General features: G+C 38.6%; 1 protein-coding gene across 1 annotated transcript in view; it reads right to left on the bottom strand.

Annotated features, from left to right (window-relative positions):
• CPS1 (carbamoyl-phosphate synthase 1) overlaps positions 1 to 23,065 on the bottom strand; it is a 144,721-nt gene that overhangs the window by 28,633 nt on the left and 93,023 nt on the right. The window contains exons 22-29 of the mRNA XM_025278184.3: positions 22,873 to 23,014; positions 21,463 to 21,528; positions 20,931 to 20,994; positions 19,043 to 19,224; positions 7,661 to 7,855; positions 7,172 to 7,239; positions 5,405 to 5,480; positions 55 to 132 (exon numbers count right to left, since the gene is read on the bottom strand). Of these exons, the coding sequence (XP_025133969.1) occupies positions 55 to 132; positions 5,405 to 5,480; positions 7,172 to 7,239; positions 7,661 to 7,855; positions 19,043 to 19,224; positions 20,931 to 20,994; positions 21,463 to 21,528; positions 22,873 to 23,014 (871 nt within the window). The remainder of the gene's footprint in view (positions 1 to 54; positions 133 to 5,404; positions 5,481 to 7,171; positions 7,240 to 7,660; positions 7,856 to 19,042; positions 19,225 to 20,930; positions 20,995 to 21,462; positions 21,529 to 22,872; positions 23,015 to 23,065) is intronic.

Below are 23,065 nucleotides of genomic sequence, written 5' to 3'. Positions count from 1 at the left end.
AAAAATTGTTGAGAAGGCAGGGATGGGGGAAGAGAGGGAGGATACAACACTTACTCGTCCATCTTTGCCAACAGCATCCATTTCCACTTCCCGGGCCCCCTCAATAAATTTCGTCAGCACCACTGGGTGTTCCTGTCATCAAGGAAAACGGGGGGGTAGAACCTTTAGCTGAAATTTTATGTAAAGTGTCAAGTAAATCATGTACCAAGTCAATACTTGGGCAATACTTGAAAAAAACTGCTCAACACACAGCACAAATTCATCAGCCAATTTGTCTGGTAAGAACAAGGTCACTCTCTGCTTACAGTGAGGAACAGGAAATCTTTCTCCAATTTTGAGTCCTCAGTGTATTGAACATGAGTTTTGAAATTTCAAATGTAGACTCTAGGTGAGTTAGAGAAAAAAAGGAGGCAAAGGAGAGGACAGAATGAGGTTCCTTTTCTCATCTCCAGAATTATAAATATCTCTCTATTTTATTTATATCAGTTTTTGGATCAGGTATTGTTTCTCTTCCTTATCTTTTCCAAGCACTACAATTTCCTCAGTCACTTCTCTACATGAGAATCGAGAATGAACTTAGAAGGAGAGAAGTATTTTGTTTCAGTTTTGTTAGACCAAAGATGGAATTATTTACCTGAAATTGGCGTGCTTTAAATCACTTCTACAGTATGACATTTGCAACTGCAAAATCAAACATTCTTCAAAATGTTCTTGCTTTCTCAGCTGTTTCAGACCCCTCAATATTCTTTAACTTCTTCCCCCTCAGCTCCTCCACAGCAGTACTGCAATGCCCTCCACAGCCCAATCACTATGTGCTTTTTCCAAACTAAATGAAGTGGTTGAATGAAGACCTCCAGAGTTTAAACATCTCTTCTCCTCTTTGCGCAAGACCCTAGCACACTGCACACTTGTTTTCTTGTCAAAACCTGCCTTTACCTATCTCCATGCCTCTCCTCCCCCAGTGTACACCAGCTTCTCTCCTCACTTCATCTTTCAAATTTCAACCCATCCTTCAAGGCTTGGCTCCAATACCACTTCCTCCCTGAAGCCTTCTCTAAACATCTTTTTGCTCTGAACACAAACCCCTTTTGCCCACTATTACGGAATTCATCATCTTTGGCGTGTGTGTTGAATTTCATCTATCTTATCGCCTTAGCAGAGCACTTTAACTAGAATGGAATTTAGTGAAAAATTCAAAATAACCCATGTCTTATGCCATAAATAAGCTGTTCTCTTCTTACATTTATTATTAAATGAAGAAACGTTCCCAACTCCCTTTTCTTCAAAAGCCTATTAGGCATTAAACTGTTGATTAGCCACACACATACACAAAAAAACTTTTTAATCTCTGTTCCTTCTTTTTAAAATATTGAATATTTAGTGTTGGCAGGCCTGGTAGAGCTGTATTGGGACCTTTGTGAAAATTTTCCACAAAATATATAATGATAAAAATATAACTGCAAAAAAAAAAAAAAGAAAAGTTCAATAGCTGTCTTAGTTTCTCTAGCCAAGCCTAAGACAGGGGTTCTTATTCAAGTGATTTATTAAGGGATTGAGAAAAGCAGGATGGGACACAGCGAAAAAAACTAGGTAGTTTGTGGGGTCACTGGGGACTGGATTCAGCTTCACCCCACAGGGAGCTCTCAGTTACAGCACAGAGTAAGTCCTAACTTGAAGCAAAGGGCAGTCACTGTCCAGGGTTTGAGGGTGGTGGTGAGGTGAGGAGTCTTGCTTCCTGGTGCCAGAAGCTCCCATTTGACTGAGAATAGTTATCCTGAGTGGGCTTCCCAGGTGGCACAGTGGTTAAGAAGCTACCTGCCAATGCAGAAGAGGTGAGTTTGATCCCTGGGTCAGGAAGAGCTCCTGGAACAGGAAAAGGCAACCCACTCCAGTATTCTTGCCTGGGAAAGTCCAAGGACAGAGAAACCTGGTGGGCTACTAAGTTGATGGGGTCATTAAGAATCGGACATGACTTAGCAACTAAACAACAAGTTATCCTGAGAAATGTAGCTGGGAGGTATCATCAGCTATCACAGCAGCTGGGGGGGTGGGTGCTCCCACAGGTAAAGGATCTGAGAGGGGCAACAACATCATTCTCTATCTTGACCAATTAAATACCTTTACAAATAGCCCTTACTATGTTGAGGGAGAAGATTTCTTAATAAATTTCAACCTTTCAGCAGTTGGCTTTCTTAAAGCACTTTCTTCCTTAGGTATCCATGATCACATTTTCATGCTTCTTTCTCAGACTCCTTCATGGTTCTTTCTTCCCTACTCAGCCCTCAAATGCCAGTATTCTTTTCATCTCTTTCCTAACTGTTCCTTTTCCTCTATACTCTCCCCAGTGACTGCTTCCAATCTTAAAACTTCAGTTACAATAATATGCTATTGACTTCCAAATCTATATTTAGCTCTCTCTCTTTAGCTGTGATCTTGATCTTCAATTTCAAATCTATATAACCCTCTCCTTTCAAAACATCTCTATTTGAACTCTTCACAGGCACCACATATTCAAAAGGTCAAAAATTAAATATGATTTCCCCCTCTAATATTTCTCTCCTTAAGTGTTCCTTGTTTCAATAAATGATGCCTCTGTCCATCCAGCTGTCTAAGGCAGAAACTCAGGAATCATCCTTCATCCTCTCTTCACCCTCCATCTCCATCCATTCACATCCTGAATGCACATCCTCAGTATTTTTAGAACACATGCCCTTCCCTCCATATGTACTATTTCTGACCTTTTTTTTCTTTTTTTGGCCCCAACGCAAGGCACGTGGGATCTTAATTCCCCAACCAGGGATCATACTGCACCCCTTGTCTTGGAAGTTCAGAGTCTTAACCACTGGACTGCTAGGGAAGCCCCTTTACTCTCATTATTCTTTTATATATACATATATATATATATATATATATATATAATTTTATTTATTTATTTATTTGGGGGTGTGCCAGGTCTTTATTGCTGCAAGGGCTTTTCTCTAGTTGCAGCAAGTGAGGGTTACTCTCCAGTTGTGGTGCATGGGCTTCTCACTGCGGTGATTTTTCTTGTTGCAGAGCAAGGGCTCTAGGGTGTGAAGGCTTCAACAGTTGCAGCAAGAAGGCTCAGTAGTTACAGCTCCCAGCTCTAGAGCACAGGATCCATAGTTGTGATGCACGGACTTAATGCTTCACGGCATGTGGGATCTCCCTGGATCAGGAACTGAATCTGTGTCTCCTGCACTGGTAGGAGGATTCTTTACCGCTGAGCCACCAGGGAAGCCCTACTATCATCATTCTGATCCAAGGCACCTTCATCTCTACCCTGAGCTACACAATAGCCTCCTAACCTCTTTCCATGAATTCAGTCTTGTCCCAGATTTATTTCACTCTCTGTACTGCAGAAGAGAAATTTTTCTTAAACTTTCAATTGTTCCTTTTTTAAAATGGAACTATAATTGATTCACACTATTGCATTAGCTTCAGGAATACAGCACAGTGATTCAGTAAGAAAATATGACTAAAATCTAAACTCAATGACTGACAAGGTTCTCTCTATCTGCTCCTTCACTTTCTACTCTATCATCATTATAATTAATACTTCCTACCATGTTTGGCATCCTAGGCATAAAAGTGAGTGCTTTGTCAGTTTCTAGAAACTTCATGCCCTTTCTCAGCTTCAGGCCTTTATACTTGCTGTCCTTTCTTACTTCATACCCATGATGTAAACCTTTTAATTCTGAATCAACAATTCTGAACCAAATTAAAAGTCCCTTCTTCAGGGACTGGTCCCTAATTCTTTTATACTTTCCCTCAACATCATGTATTTTGCTCATCATATTTAATCATCATTATTTGATGTCTTATGTTCCTAATAAAGAGAGTCATCTGTGAGCACAGAGACTCTCTTTTCATGAATGTAATTTCTGATTCTGAGAATACTGCCATTATATAGCAGGTGCTAAATATGAATGGATACATAATAGCTCATCGAACTTGGGTCTCCTGCATTTCAGCTAGATTCTTTACCATCTGAGCCACCAGGAAAGCCCTACATAGCAGGTCATAATGAGTGGTAGTTTTACTCTAAGATCACTGAATTGAGAATCCCAGGTCCTGCTGTAGTTTAATGGAAGACTTCAACCTAGTACTCCATTAGGACATCTCTATGATACAACTTTGGGCCTGTTAGGATTCTACCCATATGAAAAAAAAATTTTTTTAAATATTCTACCAAATAGAGGGCCTATGAAATCCAATATCCCAGACAGAGAAAACCTGCCTCATCACTCACATGAGACTAGCTGGGTGTAGCTGCTGTTTTCTCAAAACATCAGAGTTGCAGGATCCCTCTCAGGGAGTGCAACAGAGAAGAGGACCATGTCTGACTTCAGAACATATTAATGAAAACTGACCCGTTGGAGAGAGTCCCTCCTCAGTTATCTAACTTTCACACAAAAGTGAATTCAAAATCCACTTGGTTGCTTTTTTTTTTTTTTACTCTTTGTCTCTCCTCACTCTTTATCATTATCCACTCTTTACAGTGAACAAATTTCTATGGGGAGCAGCTACCACACAGAGAGGAAGCGCCGCTTCATGGTTGCAGGGACTATCCACACTCTTTATTCCCCTTTGAAGCGCGTCTGATTTCACTGCCTGGCTCCCTCCAAACTCCACTTGCCTAACATCAAACTCGTCTCTATGAGTTGTGCTTTCTCTCTCTCGCCTTTTTTTTTCTTTTAGCCCCAACTAGCTTTTGAAAGCTTTTAAAAAGAAAACGTTACTTTTATCCTCTACAGTATGAGGTCTGCAGATCAATAACCCCACTGGGTAAATCTTAAATGGATCACACTGAGGTAACGCTGAAGGAGAAAGTAAAAGCTGGGGGCAGTGGAGGAAGGTGGTTGAGTGGCCAGAAAATTATAAACATTTTCATTAACTTACAAATGGAATGTACCAGAATGAGAAAAATCAATAGGTGAGTGAGGGGATTTACTATTAAATTTGCAGGGTTGACTAAGGCAAAGAACATCTCTCCAGGCCTGAGAATTAAAAATCAGGGAAGCCTCACTTGTTCGTGATGACCATGGTTGGGCTGCCCATAAGGTTGGGAATCCCAAGGGTAACTTGACCAGCATCTAACTCATGAACAGACAAAGTTCACACTTATTCAGCCTTGCTCCTGGAGACTAAGATTGTATAAAACTCTATTATGATAAAATATTCACTGGTCTTCCCCTTCTTCCATTAACCCCAAGGATCCAAATATAATTCAATGCATTTGTGTTTTCTCATTTCTGTATTTGGGAGAATAATGGGTAGAAGGGAAAAAAAAGGAAAAACATCCTGTGCAAAGAAAAACAACATATAAAACAAGGTAGCAATTAACCGAAGAGGTAAAAGTCACCAAGAGGAAACAGGACACTACCTGAGAGACTCTAGTGGCCTCCTCTAGGAATTTTTTCATCTCATCTTCGGAGAATACCACATTCATGGCAGACCCGCTGAGTAAGAAGGAAAAAACAAAACAAAACAAAGAGGTCAATTTCTTTCACCACTTCGGAAGTAAAGCATGCTAGACACGATTGCTTCTCAGAGTAGTTCCAGGAAAACTCAAGTTTCAATTTAGGGTGAGTAAGAAGGTGTCTCTTTCTACATTGAAACTTTACGTAATCAACAGGACAATCAACCAAAGTAAAAAGTCCCCCAGGTTGGAGACAGGGAAAGGGGGTGAGAACTGTGAAAATGCCCAAAGAGAACAATGGTAGGTCTTAGAGATGACACATTCTCAAGGTTCATCCTTTCTCTTTATCGTTTTAACTCTCTTCTGGTTCCAGGTAACACTTAAAACTGTAACAAGATCCCTGCCAGGACATAGTTTTCTAAACTTGTGTCTTCAGAGTTCAGTACCTACAGCAGACTTTAACCCACAAATATGCTGTCAAAGCAGTTCATTCCACTATCTCAGCTGGGTTACAAAAGAATCAATTTTTTTAGTAACATTTGCTAATATAATGTACAGTATCTGACTGAAATGTATTCAGCTGTGTCCTTTCAAATTCTTGAGAAAGGATACTATCTGAAATCAATTTATTCGGAAAGCTTGCATTTGTAGAATGGGATAGGAGGGGAGGAAAGAAGGAAGACTAAGAGGAAGGGAAGCCATAAAGAAGAAAAATATCACTTTCTACTTCCTTTTAAAAAGTATCATTCGCCTTACCTTTTCTACTATACTGCAAATTTTATGCATAAAGAGCTTTCCATTTCTTCATCTATTTAAGGCAAGAAGGCTAAGGTAATAATAATGTTGATAATTCACAGCCTAAGAAACTAAAAGATATGGACTGAAATGATGAGAAGAAGCACAGAACTCAGAGTTGCTTTCTGCAATCCTCCTTAAATGTCTGTGTTGTTGAAATTAACTTACATTAATACTTCAGAGAAGTAGTATTATCAGAATGTGGTTTACACAAAATGTCATTTAAATAAAAAGGAAAGTTTTCCACCTCATTTGAAATTTTTCATTATTTTAAAGGATCGCATCTCCAATTCCATTTACACTTGCAAATTGTGCACAGCAAATTACATTTCTCTTATTATCCCCTGTTCACTGAAATTGTTCCTCACATGTGGTAACATCTGAAGAAAATAAGTAACAATTGACAACTTCTCCTTTGATAGTAAAACTTAGTTTCCAAGTTTATTATAAAAGACACTGTCCATGTCCTCCAACATTATAATTCACTTATTAAAAATTGTGATCTCAAAAAGACCCCACAATATTCAAACCACAAGCACTATAGGAAGGAGATGACAAGAGTCAAAGATTAACTTTCATTTCTGAGTATCAGAAAACAGAGGCTGCTGAGAGACACCCCAAGCTTGTTTTTGCTCTTTGGTTTTTTTAATTGTCCTCTTCTCTAATGTAAAGATATCGTCCCTTTGCTTGGCAAGGAGAGGGCGTAAGCCATGCTTCTAGGATGTAGGACTGGAGACACTATTGTCACTCCCAGAAGGAAAAGCACCAACTGCACTGAAGAACCGTGCCCAGGTCTTCACCCTGGCTTTGTTGGCGTGGGGATTGTCGATGGATTTACAAATTACTACACATCAAAGCCTAGTGCTCCTAGCATGCAGAATGCAGTTTGGTGTCTCCTCTTTCTGAATAATTGTTTCAGAATACAATATATATTACCTCAAAACATAGGAAGGTCTCAACAAGCAGGGGTAGCCCACAGACTTCGCAAATTCCAATGCCTCGTTCTAATGAACAGAAACAACAACAAAATGCATGAATAGTGTAAAGTGGTCAATAAAAATGCAGAATGGTATCATTAGAACAAGTGGTAACTCAACTCCTTTTATTCTTCCTCTCAAAAGACACCATTAAAATGTAAATTGGACATGGAAATACATAAAATTTCTAGTTTCTAATTCTAAATATCAAATCTAGTTCAAAAATAGTGTGAACCTCTTTTCATTGTCGGAATCTTAATGAGAATACTCCTATCAATTTATAACCCCCACTTAACTGCAATCATGGAAATACAGCGACTTTAAAAAGTAAATTCACTCAGCATAGTGTATTCTATCTGCCCTGCAGTTAACATCCGCAGTAGCTAGCATTCAGGTCGTGACTTTTCAAAAGGAAATGTTAAAAACAGACACGTGATTCTCTTCTTACCAAAGTGTTAACAGCTTTCCATGGTGCCTGAGCCACCTTCAGCTCATCCAAGACAGCTGAGAAGATGGAGCGATCCTCAGCCCTGTCAATCTGCAGAGGGCTCGTGCCCATGATCTTGACGCCATTCTTGTACAGGGGGACCGCCAGGTTGTTTGGAATCTGGCCCCCAACTGATATGATGCAGCCACCACACGCCTGAAAAATATGTCCTCTTATCAGCTATTGGATGATGAACAACTGGGCTAATACTACTGCCTCCATTTCCTTACCGAAAATGTGGAACATGAATGTGATATTTTCATTATTCCCATCAATGGATAATATTAAGTTATGCCACAGAAAGATAAACGGATTTCGTCCTGACTTTCCAGGTACACACACATGCACACGCACACTAGTCACTCAGTCTTGTCCACCTCCTTGCAACCCCATAGACTGTAGCCTGCCAGGATCCTGTCCATAGAATTCTCCAGGCAAGAGTACTGGAGTGGATAGCCATTCCCTTCTCCAGGGGATCTTCCCAACCCAGGGATCGAACTTGCGTGTCCTGCATTGCAGGCAGAGTCTTTACTGTCTGAGCTACCAGGGAAGTCCCCAGGCACACAACATCCAAATCTTTGATAAGCTTTGGAAAACTACATGTGATTAGCATGAAAGACTCCTGTATATGATTACCAAATATGGCTTCCATACAATTGCATGTCAATGTATGACATTTGCATGTGTGGCAATTAAAAAATCAAGTCAATGAATATTTTCATCCTGTGCTTTATATTATATTCAATTAATTCTTGAACTACTGTTGTAATTTCCTGAATGGATACAGATCTCTCCTTTTAACACTCATCTCTGCTGTTCTTCTCCACTCCAGCACTTCATATTTAGATTGTGCATGCGTGCTAAGTCGCTTCAGTCACATCCGACTCTTTGTGACCCGATGGACTGTAGCCCGCCATGGACAGGCTCCTCTGTCCATGGGATTCTCTAGGCAAGAATACTAGAGTGGGTTGCCATTTCCTTCTCCAGGGGATCTTCCCAACCCAGGGATCAAACCCACGTCTCTCTTACATCTCCTGCATTGGCAGGTGTGTTCTTTTACCACTAGTGCCAAGTGGGAAGCCACAGATTCAGACTAATTGTTCACAAGACTCCTCACCAAGTTACTACTGTATTCAGAGTTCTCCAAATGTTTCTGTTGCCTAAAGGGTAAAGTGTTAACTCTTTACCACCGGGGCCATTAAGGCTTTCCAGTCTTATCTACAATCACTCCTCTCAGCGCCAGGAAGACCACCTACCCCCGTCACCACCTACATGCATTCCCACCAGCAAGCTCTCTCACTGCTTAACCTTTCCCGACCTTGTTTCCTTCCTTCCTTCTCCTTCCCCTTATCTAAACTAACCACCCCTGAAGTGCAGTCTAAATCCTAATTCTCACTTTGACATCCTCTCCCCTTCACTGCTGCCTTGGTACCTGTCTACAGTACCCATAACTGATTTTAGTTCCTATTTCCTATATAAGCAGTCCTTGAATCATTAACATTAATCTCCTATGAATAGTCAAAACACTAAATTTTTTTTTAAGCCCACAAAATCTCAAATTTCTCAAGACTAGTGTTATCGAGATGATGGGGGAATCAGTGAGGGACGGTGGGGAATTGAATTTGGGCTTAGAAGTCCCTCCCCTTCCTGGTTCCCTCTGTGAAACTCTCCCTGGGGTTCCATCCCCTTGTCTATAAAATTAGGATAATAATACCTGCCTACTTCATAATATTTCTATGTATGTAGATCAAATAGGGTAATAAACATTAAAGGTGTTACACCTTGTAAGCATATAAATAAGACATTATTATTTATATTAGAAAATATTACAATATCAGATAGGCCATTGATCTTGGCATAATTTATCTTTGCCTTAACAACCTACAATTGAATATTACTGAAGTAATAGATGGCACTAGTGTTAAAGAATCCACCTGCCAATGCAGGAGACATAAGAGGCACAGGCTCAATCCTTAGGTGGGGAAGATCCCCTGGAGGAGGAAATGGCAACCCACTCCAGTATTCTTGCCTTGAGAATCCCATGGACAGAAGAACCTGACAGGCTACAGTCCATAGGGTTACAAAGAGTTGGATATGACTGAAGTGACTTAGCACACACACAAATGTTTTTTTGTCAGTTTGAAATTATTCTGAAATATTACTGAAAGGGGCAAAACTAATTTCTCTCTGATAAGAGAAATTATATACTGCCTAAGCAAACACCCTGCAATTGAGTACTTAAATGCATTGTAAACATTATGGAAAATAACAGTCCACATTTCTGCATACTTATGAGTACACTTAAGCTGCTTTTATCATCATTTTTATGTTCACTATTTATTTTTTGCAAAACTTTTAATAAAAATTATTCTCTTAACTACAGTATTTTTATTTGCTTATTATTTTAGTTTATTAGTGGCATTAATATTTTAGAGACCTAGAAACTAATTCTTCAATTAAATATTAAATATATACAAAAAGTCTCTTATGTGAAAGTCTTCAAAAATAAATTCTAAAATTAAGGGAGAAGTAACCAGCTATGAGCAAATATTAGAGTCAATTGGACTAAAATAGGCATTTAAAGATGAATTAAAAAGCTGTGTATAATAAATATATCAGTAGTTTAAATAACTCTATGGAATTGATTTCAATTTTTCAATAAATTAACAACTTTATAAATAATAATATAAACTGCTGCTCCTGTTTTGTGTCCAACTGTTTGCAACCCCATGGACTGTAGCCCACCAGGCTCATCTGTCCACAGGATTTCCCAGGCAAGAATACTGGAGTGGGTTGCCATTTCTTTCTTCTAGGGATCTTCCAGATCCAAGGACCAAACTGGGTCTCCTTCTTGACAGGCAAATTCTTTACCACTGAGTACCTGGGAAGCCCCATAATATAAACTACTACTACTTAAATACGTTGTGTGTGTGCATGCTAAGTCACTTCAGTCATGTCTGACTCTATGACCCCATGGACTGTAGCTCATCAGGCTCCTCTGTCCATAAGATTCTCAGGCAAGAATACTGGAATGGGTTGTCATGCCCTCCTCTAGGGGATCTTCCCAATCCAGGGATTGAACCTACATCTTTTATGTCTCCTGCATTCACAAGTGGATTCCTTACCACTAGTGACACCTGGGAAGCCCATTTAGTACATTACTATACATCTAAACTACATTTTGACCTTCATGGTTTTCACTCTGAGGCAGTTATTACTTATCCCTATTTTACAGCTAAATAAACAGGCTTGGTGAAGGTCAAGTGACTTGCCGATATTTCTTACCTAGCAAACACAGAATTACTTGAATGAGATTCTGCATATTGTAAAGCAGCTGCTGCTACTGCTAAGTCACTTCAGTCGTGTCCGACTCTGTGCGACCCCATAGACAGCAGCCCACCAGGCTCCCCCATCCCTGGGATTCTCCAGGCAAGAACACTGGAGTGGGTTGCCATTTCCTTCTCCAATGCATGAAAGTGAAAAGTGAAAGTGAAGTCGCTCAGTCGTGTCCGACCCTCAGCAACCCCATGGACTGCAGCCTTCCAGGCTCCTCTGTCCATAGGATTTTCCAGGCAAGAGTACTGGAGTGGGGTGCCATTGCCTTCTCCGTAAAGCAGCTATGCTTACCTAATATGCCAAGTCTGAATTTGAAACCAATCCTGTTTTTCTGGCTTGTTTCAAAGGTGGTGAATGTTAAAGGGTAGAAGAGATATTTCTCAAACATTCTTTCTGGGAAGTAGTAGATAGAAACACTTTCACTCCAATATCCTATTCTCATCATTGACCTCCAAAAATAAAGACCATTATTTGGAAGACAAATCATATCCATAGGAATGTTTTAGAGTAATGGTGTGATGGTTGAGTGCAGATTTTGCCTGCACAGCAAAGGGAATTCAGTAAAAGAGAACGTATTTGAGGGATGAAGTTAATAGAGGAGAATTTTGTGGAAGAATTTTATCTTAGATTGGTCCCAACTCTAAGCACAGAGCTTGTAGAGACTAAGAGAAGAGAATCTGGTATCTACACAGATGAATTAATATCATATACAATCACTTACACTTAATTTCAAGTAATTTACTGAAGCAAAATATTCTAAAATGCAGATTTGTTTCACAGATTTCTAAATATGTTAGGCCTAAAATAATTCCACTAGGCTCCCAAAGTTCTACTGATCTTACCTAAACATGTTTGTAGCTTAGTTTCCTAGTTTTTAAACCTGATATCATGAAGCTAAGGCATTACCTTACAAAAATATTTCTGCAATAATTTTTAAGCTGAAATCACACCACAAATTTATTTTTAGTGGTGAGGAATTAACAGAAAATACTTCAGATGTATTTCAGATCATTTCAGTTTCTTTTATATATGAATCACTTAGGTCAGTCCTTATTTTACAGACAAATTAAATGTTTTAATATAGACAGAATGCAATATAATAAAGTTTGTCTTACTAACAGATATACCATTTACTTCACCAAAAAATAGCCCTGATTTTTGTAATTTCATGTATTTTCTCTAATTTACATCTTCATTATTTATATATCCATCAGTGAGGTTGCACATGCATTATATTTCAGTAATTCACATTTTAGTAAAACATTTGTAACATTTCAGACAGAATCTTAAGATTTAATTGCAATGAAACCAATTGCTAGGAGTGAAACCCAATTCTAGTTTAGAGTGATCCATTCCCTGAGGTATTTTGTCTATCACTAATTCATGGCTGTCACTCTTTCATTCACTTAACTCAAGCTGTGGTACAGAGGTACCACTGTCTATTATGCATATGATGTGCTTAGTTGCTCAGTCGTGTCTGACTCTTTCCAACCCCGTGACCCATTTGCTGACTGTAACCCGCCAGGCTCCTCTGTCCACAGGATTCTCCAGGCAAGAATACTGGAGTGGGTTGCCATGTCCTTCTCCAATACATACGGCATCAGGTGTTAAAATTAGGAGAATTAAATCATTAATCAGAGTACATCTTTATAGGGTATGATCCAGTAAATTATACATTGTAAAAGAAAAAAAAATACATAATCAGGACTCAAATCATACAGGACATCATAAAGTGTCAAACATGTTGCCTGAATTTTTAAACTCGACCTGTTTTTTAATGAGCAAATACTAAAAGAATTAAGAAATGGGTCCTAAGTAGGGTTTGGAAGTAAAAGAAAATAAATGTGATTTGTTTATAACTTTTCAAACCATGAGTCTCCAAAGAAAGAAAGGGAAATGTGAAGTTAGAAAGGATCTGTGAAAGTCTCCCTTATCATCATAGTCTATAAAGATCATTGCATAACCCATCACAACTGAAGCAACTTAGCAGCAGCAGCAGCATCCCAGGGAAACAGATCTAACAATAGATCTAATTTAAAAAGGGGCTTCCTAGATGGTGGGGTGGTAAAAAATCCATCTGCTAATTCAGGAGATGCAAGAGACATGGGCTTGCTCCCTGAGTTGGGAAGATCCCTTGGAATAGGAAATTGCAACCCACTCCAGTATTCTTGCCTAAAAAATTTCATGGATGGAGGAGCCTGGCAGGCTACAGTCCATGGGATTTCAAAGAGTTGGACAAGACTGTGTGACTGAGCACACTAATAAAAGAGAAGATCAGTGTTAGCACTTCTATAAACAAAGTAATTATTTTCAACTCATATACCTCAATATAATTTGAGAACATCTTTTTCCTTTTTAAGGAGTGTCCTAAACAAAACTGAACCAGGCAAAAAATATCATCCATCAAAGCCATGTAGATGGCGTGCTAAGTCACTTCAGTAGTGTCCTAGTCTTTGTAGTCCCCCAGGATCCTTTATCCGTGGGGATTCTCTAGGCAAGAATGCTTGAGTGGGTTGGCTTGCCCTTCTCCAGGGGATCTTCTGACCCAGGGATTGAACTCATGTCTCTTAGTCTTCTGCATTGGCAGGCAGGTTCTTTACCACTAGCACCACCTGGGAAGCTTTATAGATGGCAGACACCCACTTCTCAATGTCTTGGCTCTTCTCCACACTCACACACCAAAACATAAAAAATAAAAATGCAAAGCTCTTCTCAGGGAACAGAATCCATGAATACAATCATAAGGAATTAATGACTTCAGTTTAAAGTGTTGCCCTTTACAACTACAAAAAAAAAAAAAAAATGCCTGAAGCTAAAGGGATATATCACTACAAATTTTTCTATTAAAAAAAAAAAAAAAAGAAGAAGTGGGAAGGAGATTTCAGCATTTCTAGCATCCTCTCACACTCAACTTCTGATCCAGACGTCCCTCCAAAGCAGCCTGCTTTTCTCACAGGGCACATCACTTTTCTGACTTCCCCTTAAGGTTTTCTTTCGAGGTGCTCCTTTGATGCCATGGAAACAAGCTTGGTCCTGAACTCGACCAAGTGACCTGGACCAAGGGACCTATCATATTTTCTATCATCCCATGTAGCTATGTACCCTTGGGAAAGCCTATTGCCCTTCTAAGTGACTCAAATGTGTGCTTTTAAATAAGATTAGACGTGCTTCCAATTTTCTTCAAATTTACTACTGAATGCTTCAGTGCTTTCCTGATCACCAGGGGCATCCAAGGTCGAACAAGGGCAGCCTCCTGAAGGTTGATGCACACCCCTTATGAGAGACAATGCCTGTAAAGCCTGCTGTGAGGAGATACATAACAACCTTATACAAGGAAATGTATACACAAATATATATACATATGTGCCTGATATGTGCATGTGATATATTAAAATCACATTTCTTGTAGGGTAGCATAAAGAATATATCAATGGTATACTGTTCTTATGGTCTTCAACACAACATTTAAAATTACCTCAGTATATGTAGTGGCATTAAAAAAAAAAAAAAAACAATTTTAGCTTCAAATAAGGGCCAGTTTATTTATTTCTATCATACTGAATTCAGTTATAAAAGGACTTCATTAGCATTCATATGTATGAAGGCAACTATAGAAGTTTTTCATCTTTCCTTAAACCAATTCATACAGAAATCATTAACTACATGTTAAATGCCTGCCACTATCACTTGTAATGCTTGTTAATATTTTTTAATAATTATGTAACTTTTCAGATATTATGTCATTCAGATCAGATCAGATCAGATCAGTCGCTCAGTCATGTCCGACACTTTGCGACCCCATGAATTGCAGCACGCCAGGCCTCCGTGTCCATCACCAACTCCCGGAGTTCACTCAGACTCATGTCCATCGAGTCAGTGATGCCATCCAGCCATCTCATCCTCTGTCGTCCCCTTCTCCTCTTGCCCCCAATCCCTCCCAGCATCAGAGTCTTTTCCAGTGAGTCAACTCTTCGCATGAGGTGGCCAAAGTACCGGAGTTTCAGCGTTAGCATCATTCCTTCCAAAGAAATCCCAGGGCTGATCTCATTCAGAATGGACTGGTTGGATCTCCTTGCAGTCCAAGGGACTGTCAAGAGTCTTCTCCAACACCACAGTTCAAAAGCATCAATTCTTTGGCACTCAGCCTTCTTCACAGTCCAACTCTCACATCCATACATGACCACAGGAAAAACCATAGCCTTGACTAGACGGACCTTTGTTGGCAAAGTAATGTCTCTGCTTTTGAATATGCTATCTAGGTTGGTCATAACTTTCCTTCCAAGGAGTAAGCGTCTTTTAATTTCATGGCTGCAGTCACCATCTGCAGTGATTCTGGAGCCCAGAAAAATAGTCTGACACTGTTTCCACTGTTTCCCATCTATTACCCATGAAGTGATGGGACCAGATGCCATGATCTTCATTTTCTGAATGTTGAGCTTTAAGCCAATTTTTTCACTCTCCTCTTTCACTTTTATCAAGAGGCTCTTTAGTTCTTCACTTTCTGCCATAAGGGTGGTGTCATCTGCATATCTGAGGTTATTGATATTTCTCCAGGCAATCTTGATTCCAGCTTGTGTTTCTTCCAGTCCAGCGTTTCTCATGATGTACTCTGCATATAAGTTAAATAAGCAGGGTGACAATATACAGCCTTGATGTACTCATTTTCCTATTTGGAACCAGTCTGTTGTTCCATATCCAGTTCTAACTGTTGCTTCCTGACGTGCATACAAATTTCTCAAGAGGCAGATCAGGTGGTCTGGTATTCCCATCTCTTTCAGAATTTTCCACAGTTTATTGTGATCCACACAGTCAAAGGCTTTGGCATAGTCAATAAAGCAGAAATAGATGTTTTTCTGGAACTCTCTTGCTTTTTCCATGATCCAGCAGATGTTGGCAATTTGATCTCTGGTTCCTCTGCCTTCTCTAAAACCAGCTTGAACATCAGGAAGTTCACAGTTCACATATTGCTGAAGCCTGGCTTGGAGAATTTTAAGCATTACTTTACTAGCGTGTGAGATGAGTGCAATTGTGCGGTAGTTTGAGCATTCTTTGGCATTGCCTTTCTTAGGGATTGGAATGAAAACTGACCTTTTCCAGTCCTGTGGCCACTGTTGAGTTTTCCAAATTTGCTGACATATTGAGTGCAGCACTTTCACAGCATCATCTTTCAGAATTTGGAATAGCTCAACAGGAATTCTATCACCTTCACTAGCTTTGTTCGTAGTGATGCTTTCTAAGGCCCACTTGACTTCACATTCCAGGATGTCTGGCTCTAGGTCAGTGATCACACCATCGTGATTATATGGGTCGTGAAGATCTTTTTTGTACAGTTCTTCTGTGTATTCTTGCCATCTTTTCTTAATATCTTCTGCTTCTGTTAGGTCCATACCATTTCTGTCCTTTATCGAGCCCATCTTTGCATGAAATGTTCCTTTGGTATCTCTGATTTTCTTGAAGAGATCTCTAGTCTTTCCCATTCTGTTGTTTTCCTCTATTTCTTTGCATTGATCACTGAAGAAGGCTTTCTTATCTCTTCTTGCTATTCTTTGGAACTCTGCATTCAGATGTTTATATCTTTCTTTTTCTCCTTTGCTTTTTGCTTCTCTTACTCCCAGTTTTATTTCAATGTCTCAAAGGTAAGGACCTGGTTTTACAGCTCTCTATCCTCCCTGAATATTTCTCCCTTATGGCAGAAAGCAAAGAAGAACTAAAGAGCCTCCTGATAAAAGTGAAAAAGGAGAGTGAAAAAGTTGGCTTAAAACTCAACATTCAGAAAACTAAGATCATGGCATCTGGTCCCATGATTTCATGGCAAACGGATGGAGAAACAGTGATAGACTTTATTCTTTGGGGCTCCAAAATCACTGCAGATGGTGACTGCAGCCATGAAATTAAAAGACGTTTGCTCCTTGGAAGAAAAGTTATGACTAACCTAGACAGCATATTAAAAAGCAGAGACATTACTTTTCCAACTAAGATCCATCTAGTCAAAGCTATGGCCTTTCCAGTAGTCATGTAAGGATGTGAGAGTTGGACTATAAAGAAAGCTGAGCACTGAAGAATTGAAGCTTTTGAACTGTAGTGTTGGAGAAGACTCTTAAAAGTCCCTGGGAGTGCACTGGGACAACCCAGAGGGATGGTATGGGGAGGGAGGAGGGAGGAGGGTTCAGGGTCGGGAACACATGTATACCTGTGGCGGATTCATTTTGATATTTGGCAAAACTAATACAATTATGTAAAGTTTAAAAATAAAATCAAATTAAAAAAAAAAATCCCTGGGATAGCAAGGAGATCCAACCAGTCCATTCTAAAGGAAATCTGTCATGAATGTTCATTGGAAGGACAGATGCTGAAACTGAAACTCCAATACTTTGGCCACCTGATGCAAAGGAGCTAACTCATTGGAAAAGACCCTGATACTGGGAAAGATTGAGGGTGGGAGGAGAAGGGGACGACAGAGGATGAGATAGTTGGATGGCATCACTGCGTCGATGGACATGAGTTTGAGTAAACTCTGGGAGTCGGTGATGGACAGGGAGGCCTGGCGTGCTGCACTCCATGGGGGTCACAAAGAGTTGGACATGACTAAGTGACTGAACTGAACTGATCTTGCTGAACCTGAGTTTTAGAAGATACTCAAGAAATATTTGTAGAATATGTACTTGCTTTGATCCCCACCAGTTTATCTAAAATGAATAAAGAAATTATGAGAAAAATCTGGTCAGTGAAAGAACTGGAAATTGTGTATATTCTACCTAATGGTTTGTGTGCTGTGTGCAGTTTTGTCCAACTCTTTGCGACCCCATGGACTGTAGCCTGCCAGGTTCCTCTGTCCATGGGATTTTTTAGACATGAATACTGGAGTAGGTTGCTATTTCCTCCTCTAGGAGATCTTCCTGACCCAGGGTTCAAACCCTCATCTACTGTATTGGCAGCCAAATTCTTCACCACTTAGCCACCTGGGAATCCGTACCTAATGGTTTCGTTTCATTATATTAAAAGATTAGTAGGCCAGGCCTAAATAGAAAACTATGATGATACATTAATCCTAAATTTGTCTATTTCTTTTCACAGTAATAAAATCATCACATTGTTCCAACACTATATTTATACTTGACAATGCGATCTCAACCACAAATCTATGTTACCATCACAAAACCTACATGTACCATGTTTTAACACTCATATGATTCATTAACAAAAATAACAAAGATGAAGCACAGAGGATTTAAATAACTGGCACAAATCAACAAATTTTCAAGTCAAAAATTTAAGTCTTATGGCTCCAAGTTAATTGTTTTTTCCTTAAGTGACCATATTTTATACATAGGGATGATTAATTAATTATAACAGCATCAAAAGGCATGACTAAAATTTTCAAGTAGGCATTTTTTTAATTGTAAAATAACTTGTTAACCTAGGATCATATAAACCCACAGTGAAGATACACTCTATAATATTGGAGTGGAAGTAGAAGAGAAGGCTATAATGCTACCAAAATCATTTAGAATGAACTCATTGATTTTTACACTGAAGACTAACAGCTTCATCTGTAGCACAAAGAATTAACCAGTCTTTTGTGAATGACAAACCTGTCTCCTCTGAGAAGTGGTCATCATTAAACCACAACAGGATGTGAACTAAAGAGAGGCTTCTTATCGTGGGTCTCCATGATCAATTAAATGGCTTTACAAAATATCTATTGGGGCGGTCTTATGCTAATTAATATGTGTCTGGCACATGTTACCAAGAAGAATTTTCAGTATAGATGGAATGCTGAGAAAGAAAAGGTGTATTGTATATGAAAAAGAATTACTCTGTGCCACGGCCTCAAGAATCTAAGGCTGGGGTGATTATTTTTCAGAGTTTCATTACTAAATTAGACAATGGAAGACACCAGAAGCTCTTTCTCTGAAGGTAACTTGCAATATAAATCCACATATATGGATACACATATATAAAGTATGCATTGTATATATTTTTATTCTTTTTTTTTTCTTTTCTTACCTCCTGATGGTAGATGTCTAGGATTCTTTCCAAGGACAACTCTTCAAAGTACAGTCTGTCACACTCATCAAAGTCTGTGCTCACGGTCTCAGGGTTACAGTTCACCACCACTGTCTTCTTGCCAAGCTGACGCAATGTGCGGATACTGGAGACGGCACACCAATCAAATTCCACACTGCTACCTACAGAGACAATGAAATTGGGGAGAGAGGGGAAGAGAAGCCTGAAGTTATAACACAAAGAGAAGCAGAAATATATTGCCAGTCAGTCAATGCTAAGGGAGCTAATGCCCTTTCAATTTTTTTCCAAAATATAAATGTCAGATCTATTGATATTATGCATACTATTTCCTACTATATTATTAGTAGGAAAAACAGGGACTCGTTAAACCACAACGACGGGTTGGCTTGCTTTGTATACTAAGTTCTGCAAGAGGTAATCTCCATATTTGGAACATTCAGAACCTCAAAGTTAATGCAGGAGAACTATAATAATAATTTTTATAAACCTCATTTACTGAAAAGAAACTCAAAGTGAACATATTGACCTCAGCACACATAATAAAGTTTGTGATCAGAACACTTGAGTTCTTGTTTAAGTCCTTCCACTTACCCTGCTGTCTGAGAGCCAAACCCAATGATCCCTGAGGTGCCTTGCAGCTCTGACATGTCTTGATTGATTGGAAAGTCCTGGCCTTTCCAAGCATATCCTTTTAAGCTTGGCAAGGCCACCCCATGCAGAGTGAGTGACCTTCTAGGAAGTGATTTGATGTATAATAATGGCCTAAATGCCTCAAAATATCACCTCTACTGGGATGCCATAGAACTGAAGTTCAGGGATTTGTACTAATCCTTTGCATTAGGACTTTGTCTCCTAAAAATGCTTGTCAGCATAATAAGTTGTCCAAATATAGTAGCATGTTAAATCTCACTATCAATTAAGTACACACTTGATTATTAGCTCAGCTAATCTTTCTTAGACCCTAAAGTAATGTAGAATGGTTGCATAAATTAGGTGAAATTTGAAAAGGAAAGAAGAAAGGTTTAGAGAAGGGTAGGTCCTGGTGAAGGTGTCCAAGCTATTTAAGCATAAGATAAAGTGGCAAAGGTATAAACACTTTTGGCCTACTTTAAGGTTTGGCCAAAAATTGGCAAACTACCACTTCCTGAAACACTTAATTGTAAAAACTGTAATAAACTCTATGTTTAAAATACATTTAAATCATATGTTTCATCATTTCCATATTAGAACACCTTGCAGAGGCTAGATGTTAGATATACTTGCTAAGAAACATCTATTTAAATATATACTTTGTAACTGTAATAGATCTTGATTCATTATTAAATATCTAATTTTAAGTGACTGGGAGAAATACAACAAATTCTGGTGAGAATGTTTTAATTAAACTATGTGATACTCTTCCTGGGTCTCAATGAGATGAGCTCTTTGCATCTGATGTCAACCCACGTCATATGTTAGGTCAGACATTGGATCTACAAAAATGATTACTCTTTTATGTATAAAGTTATTGAGCAAATACAGATCTTGGTGAAAATTATGCAGGAAGATAAAAAGTTAATGTGTAATTCACTCCCCAACCCCAGTAAGAGGCTAAGTTTAGCTCATGAGAATGAAAATGAAAAAGGGATAACAAGGTAAAAGGGAAGGAGATGGAATTTGTGGTTGAGACCTACATTTGAGTCCTACTTCTTTCATTTAATAGCTATATACATTGGGATACATGGCTCTGAACCTCTGTTTCCTAATTTGTAAAATTTTTATTTTGACAGCTTTTACTTTACATAGTTCTTAGAATAATGGAATTAACATATGTGAAAAGTACTACATAAACTGAAAAGTTCTATGTAAATATAAGTTATCACTTTACCAATGTGATATGGACCACAGCCCAGCACCATCATTCCATGATCATCAAAATTGATATCATGCTCCTAAGGGGGAGAAAAAGGAAGATGTGGCAATTATTATGTTATTCTTCCCTCTAATTCAACTGTGTCATGCCTTTGAGTGTGTCTTTCTCATTCTTTCTCTTGTTCATATGCATCTTCTATTAGTCTTTGGGAATCCATAAGTATAAAATGTTATATAAACCCTACTTATTTGTAAAAAAAAAGTATTCAGTATTTTCAATTAGCCATGAGAATACAGTATAATTTTATGTTTATGTCACCAGTCTTTTTTTATTAATTTATAATGTTGTGTCAATCATATAACCATTATCTTTATCTCTCCACTTGTTTTATTTCATCATCTTAAGGCAGTTCTTAAAAGACTGAGTACAAAAGTACATCATCACATTCAATTCAAATGATGTCATTTTTATTTACTAAATATACTAGTAAATAGACCATCTACTAAATGTAGAGCTTTCTGCATTACAGAACTTTGGCAGTTCTTACCTGACCATTGTAGGTAACATAGAGGTAGTTTGTTACTGATGGGTATTCTGCAGCCAGTGTATCAATCTGAAAGAGAAATAAATACATATGTAAAATAAATACATACATACATGTGGGTTTTTATTCCCCCTTAATACAATTTTTTTCAAGAAGGTCATGAATTTTTTTTTTTTGGTTCTGCATTCATATTCCTTTAATGCCCATTTCTATCAAAGAGAAAGACAAGAAAAATGTATGTATCATCCAGTTGCTTTCTAATTATAGAAGGGAGAGCAGAGAAAAAAACAATATGATTTAGCTATCTCTTGGGCAATGAATGACAATACACATTACAGAGTATCAGATTACTAAGTATTAGCTCTCAGGAACACAAGAAAATGCTCATATAGTCAACTGGTTATCAGGAAAACTTACCCAACCATCTGTCTTAAGCAATTACAAATAAAACATAAAACCAGAACAAAATGATCTATATATATGGATGTCTTTGGTTTGCAGATTAATGCATAGGACTGAAGTTACCTATGGCACTGCGCAATGGGATGACTTAAATACCACAAAGCATAGACACGTAGGGAAGGGGACTAGATCTCATTGAACATATTTGGGGAAAGTAAATCAATTCAGCTCTCAAGGACCAGGAGCTCAGCTTAGTGAGCAAGATTTTGGGGCCAACAGGGCAAACTAATGTAAGGCAAGTGAGAAGGAAGAAAGATAATAATTGCTGAGTAGAAAATATTCAGCATCAAGTCCCAGACCTAAGGTTATGTGTGTGCCCCCTGAGCACACAGAGAAAAGCCAATGATTTTAAAGGACAAAAACCAGCTGGTGGTACTTTAAGCCAAAACATCTCTTCTCCTAAAGGCCAAAAAGAATCACAACGGTACACCTATGAAAGTTCTAGTGTGATTGTCATGAATACTAGATGAGCTCATTATGCCCAGCCCTATCACAATGAATACTAAATGAACCATAATGATAGGGCACTTAAAATAAAGTATTACCCTGTAAAAAGCCAGTGCCAAAAGAGATAACTATTCTTTTCAAGAGAGTTAGCCACTACACTAGGGCATTTCAGGCCCTTCTATTACACTAAGGATTTCTCTTACTACTGATATATTTGCACATGGGTCAAAAAGTAGAGGAGAGGTCATTTTAATTTTTTTTTCATTCAGGCCAAGAAAATCATGTTCTCACTCTTCCTTCTACATCCCAATGCCCCTATCCTTTCCCCTTTAAATCATAAATCAATCCTGTGCTGAATAAAATAAGTGACGTCATGTGCATCGGTTGAACAAGTAAATTCACTTTCGAATTCCACCTCTTTCTATTAAAAATGGCTCTGTGATTGGTACCCATATTTTACCCATGGAATCCTAGGAAGAAAGACAAAGTCCTTTATTCCTTTACCTGTTTAACCCAAGGATGAATGTTTTTCTTTAACCTCAGCTCTCTTGTCTGGGCTTCAGTCAGCCCGAGGCATTTTGAAATCTGCTTGTCTGAGAACCCAATTTCCTTTGCCTTTTTCAGGGTTTCTTCTGTAATGGACTCACTAGGATTTAATGAAAAAGAGAATTCAAGTTTAGACCAGACACAGTAAGAA

Source organism: Bubalus bubalis, chromosome 2 (genome assembly GCF_019923935.1).
Source record: "Bubalus bubalis isolate 160015118507 breed Murrah chromosome 2, NDDB_SH_1, whole genome shotgun sequence".
Lineage (NCBI taxonomy): Eukaryota > Metazoa > Chordata > Mammalia > Artiodactyla > Bovidae > Bubalus > Bubalus bubalis.
Note: the sequence above shows the minus strand (reverse complement) of the source record. Positions and strands in the feature narration are given on the sequence as shown.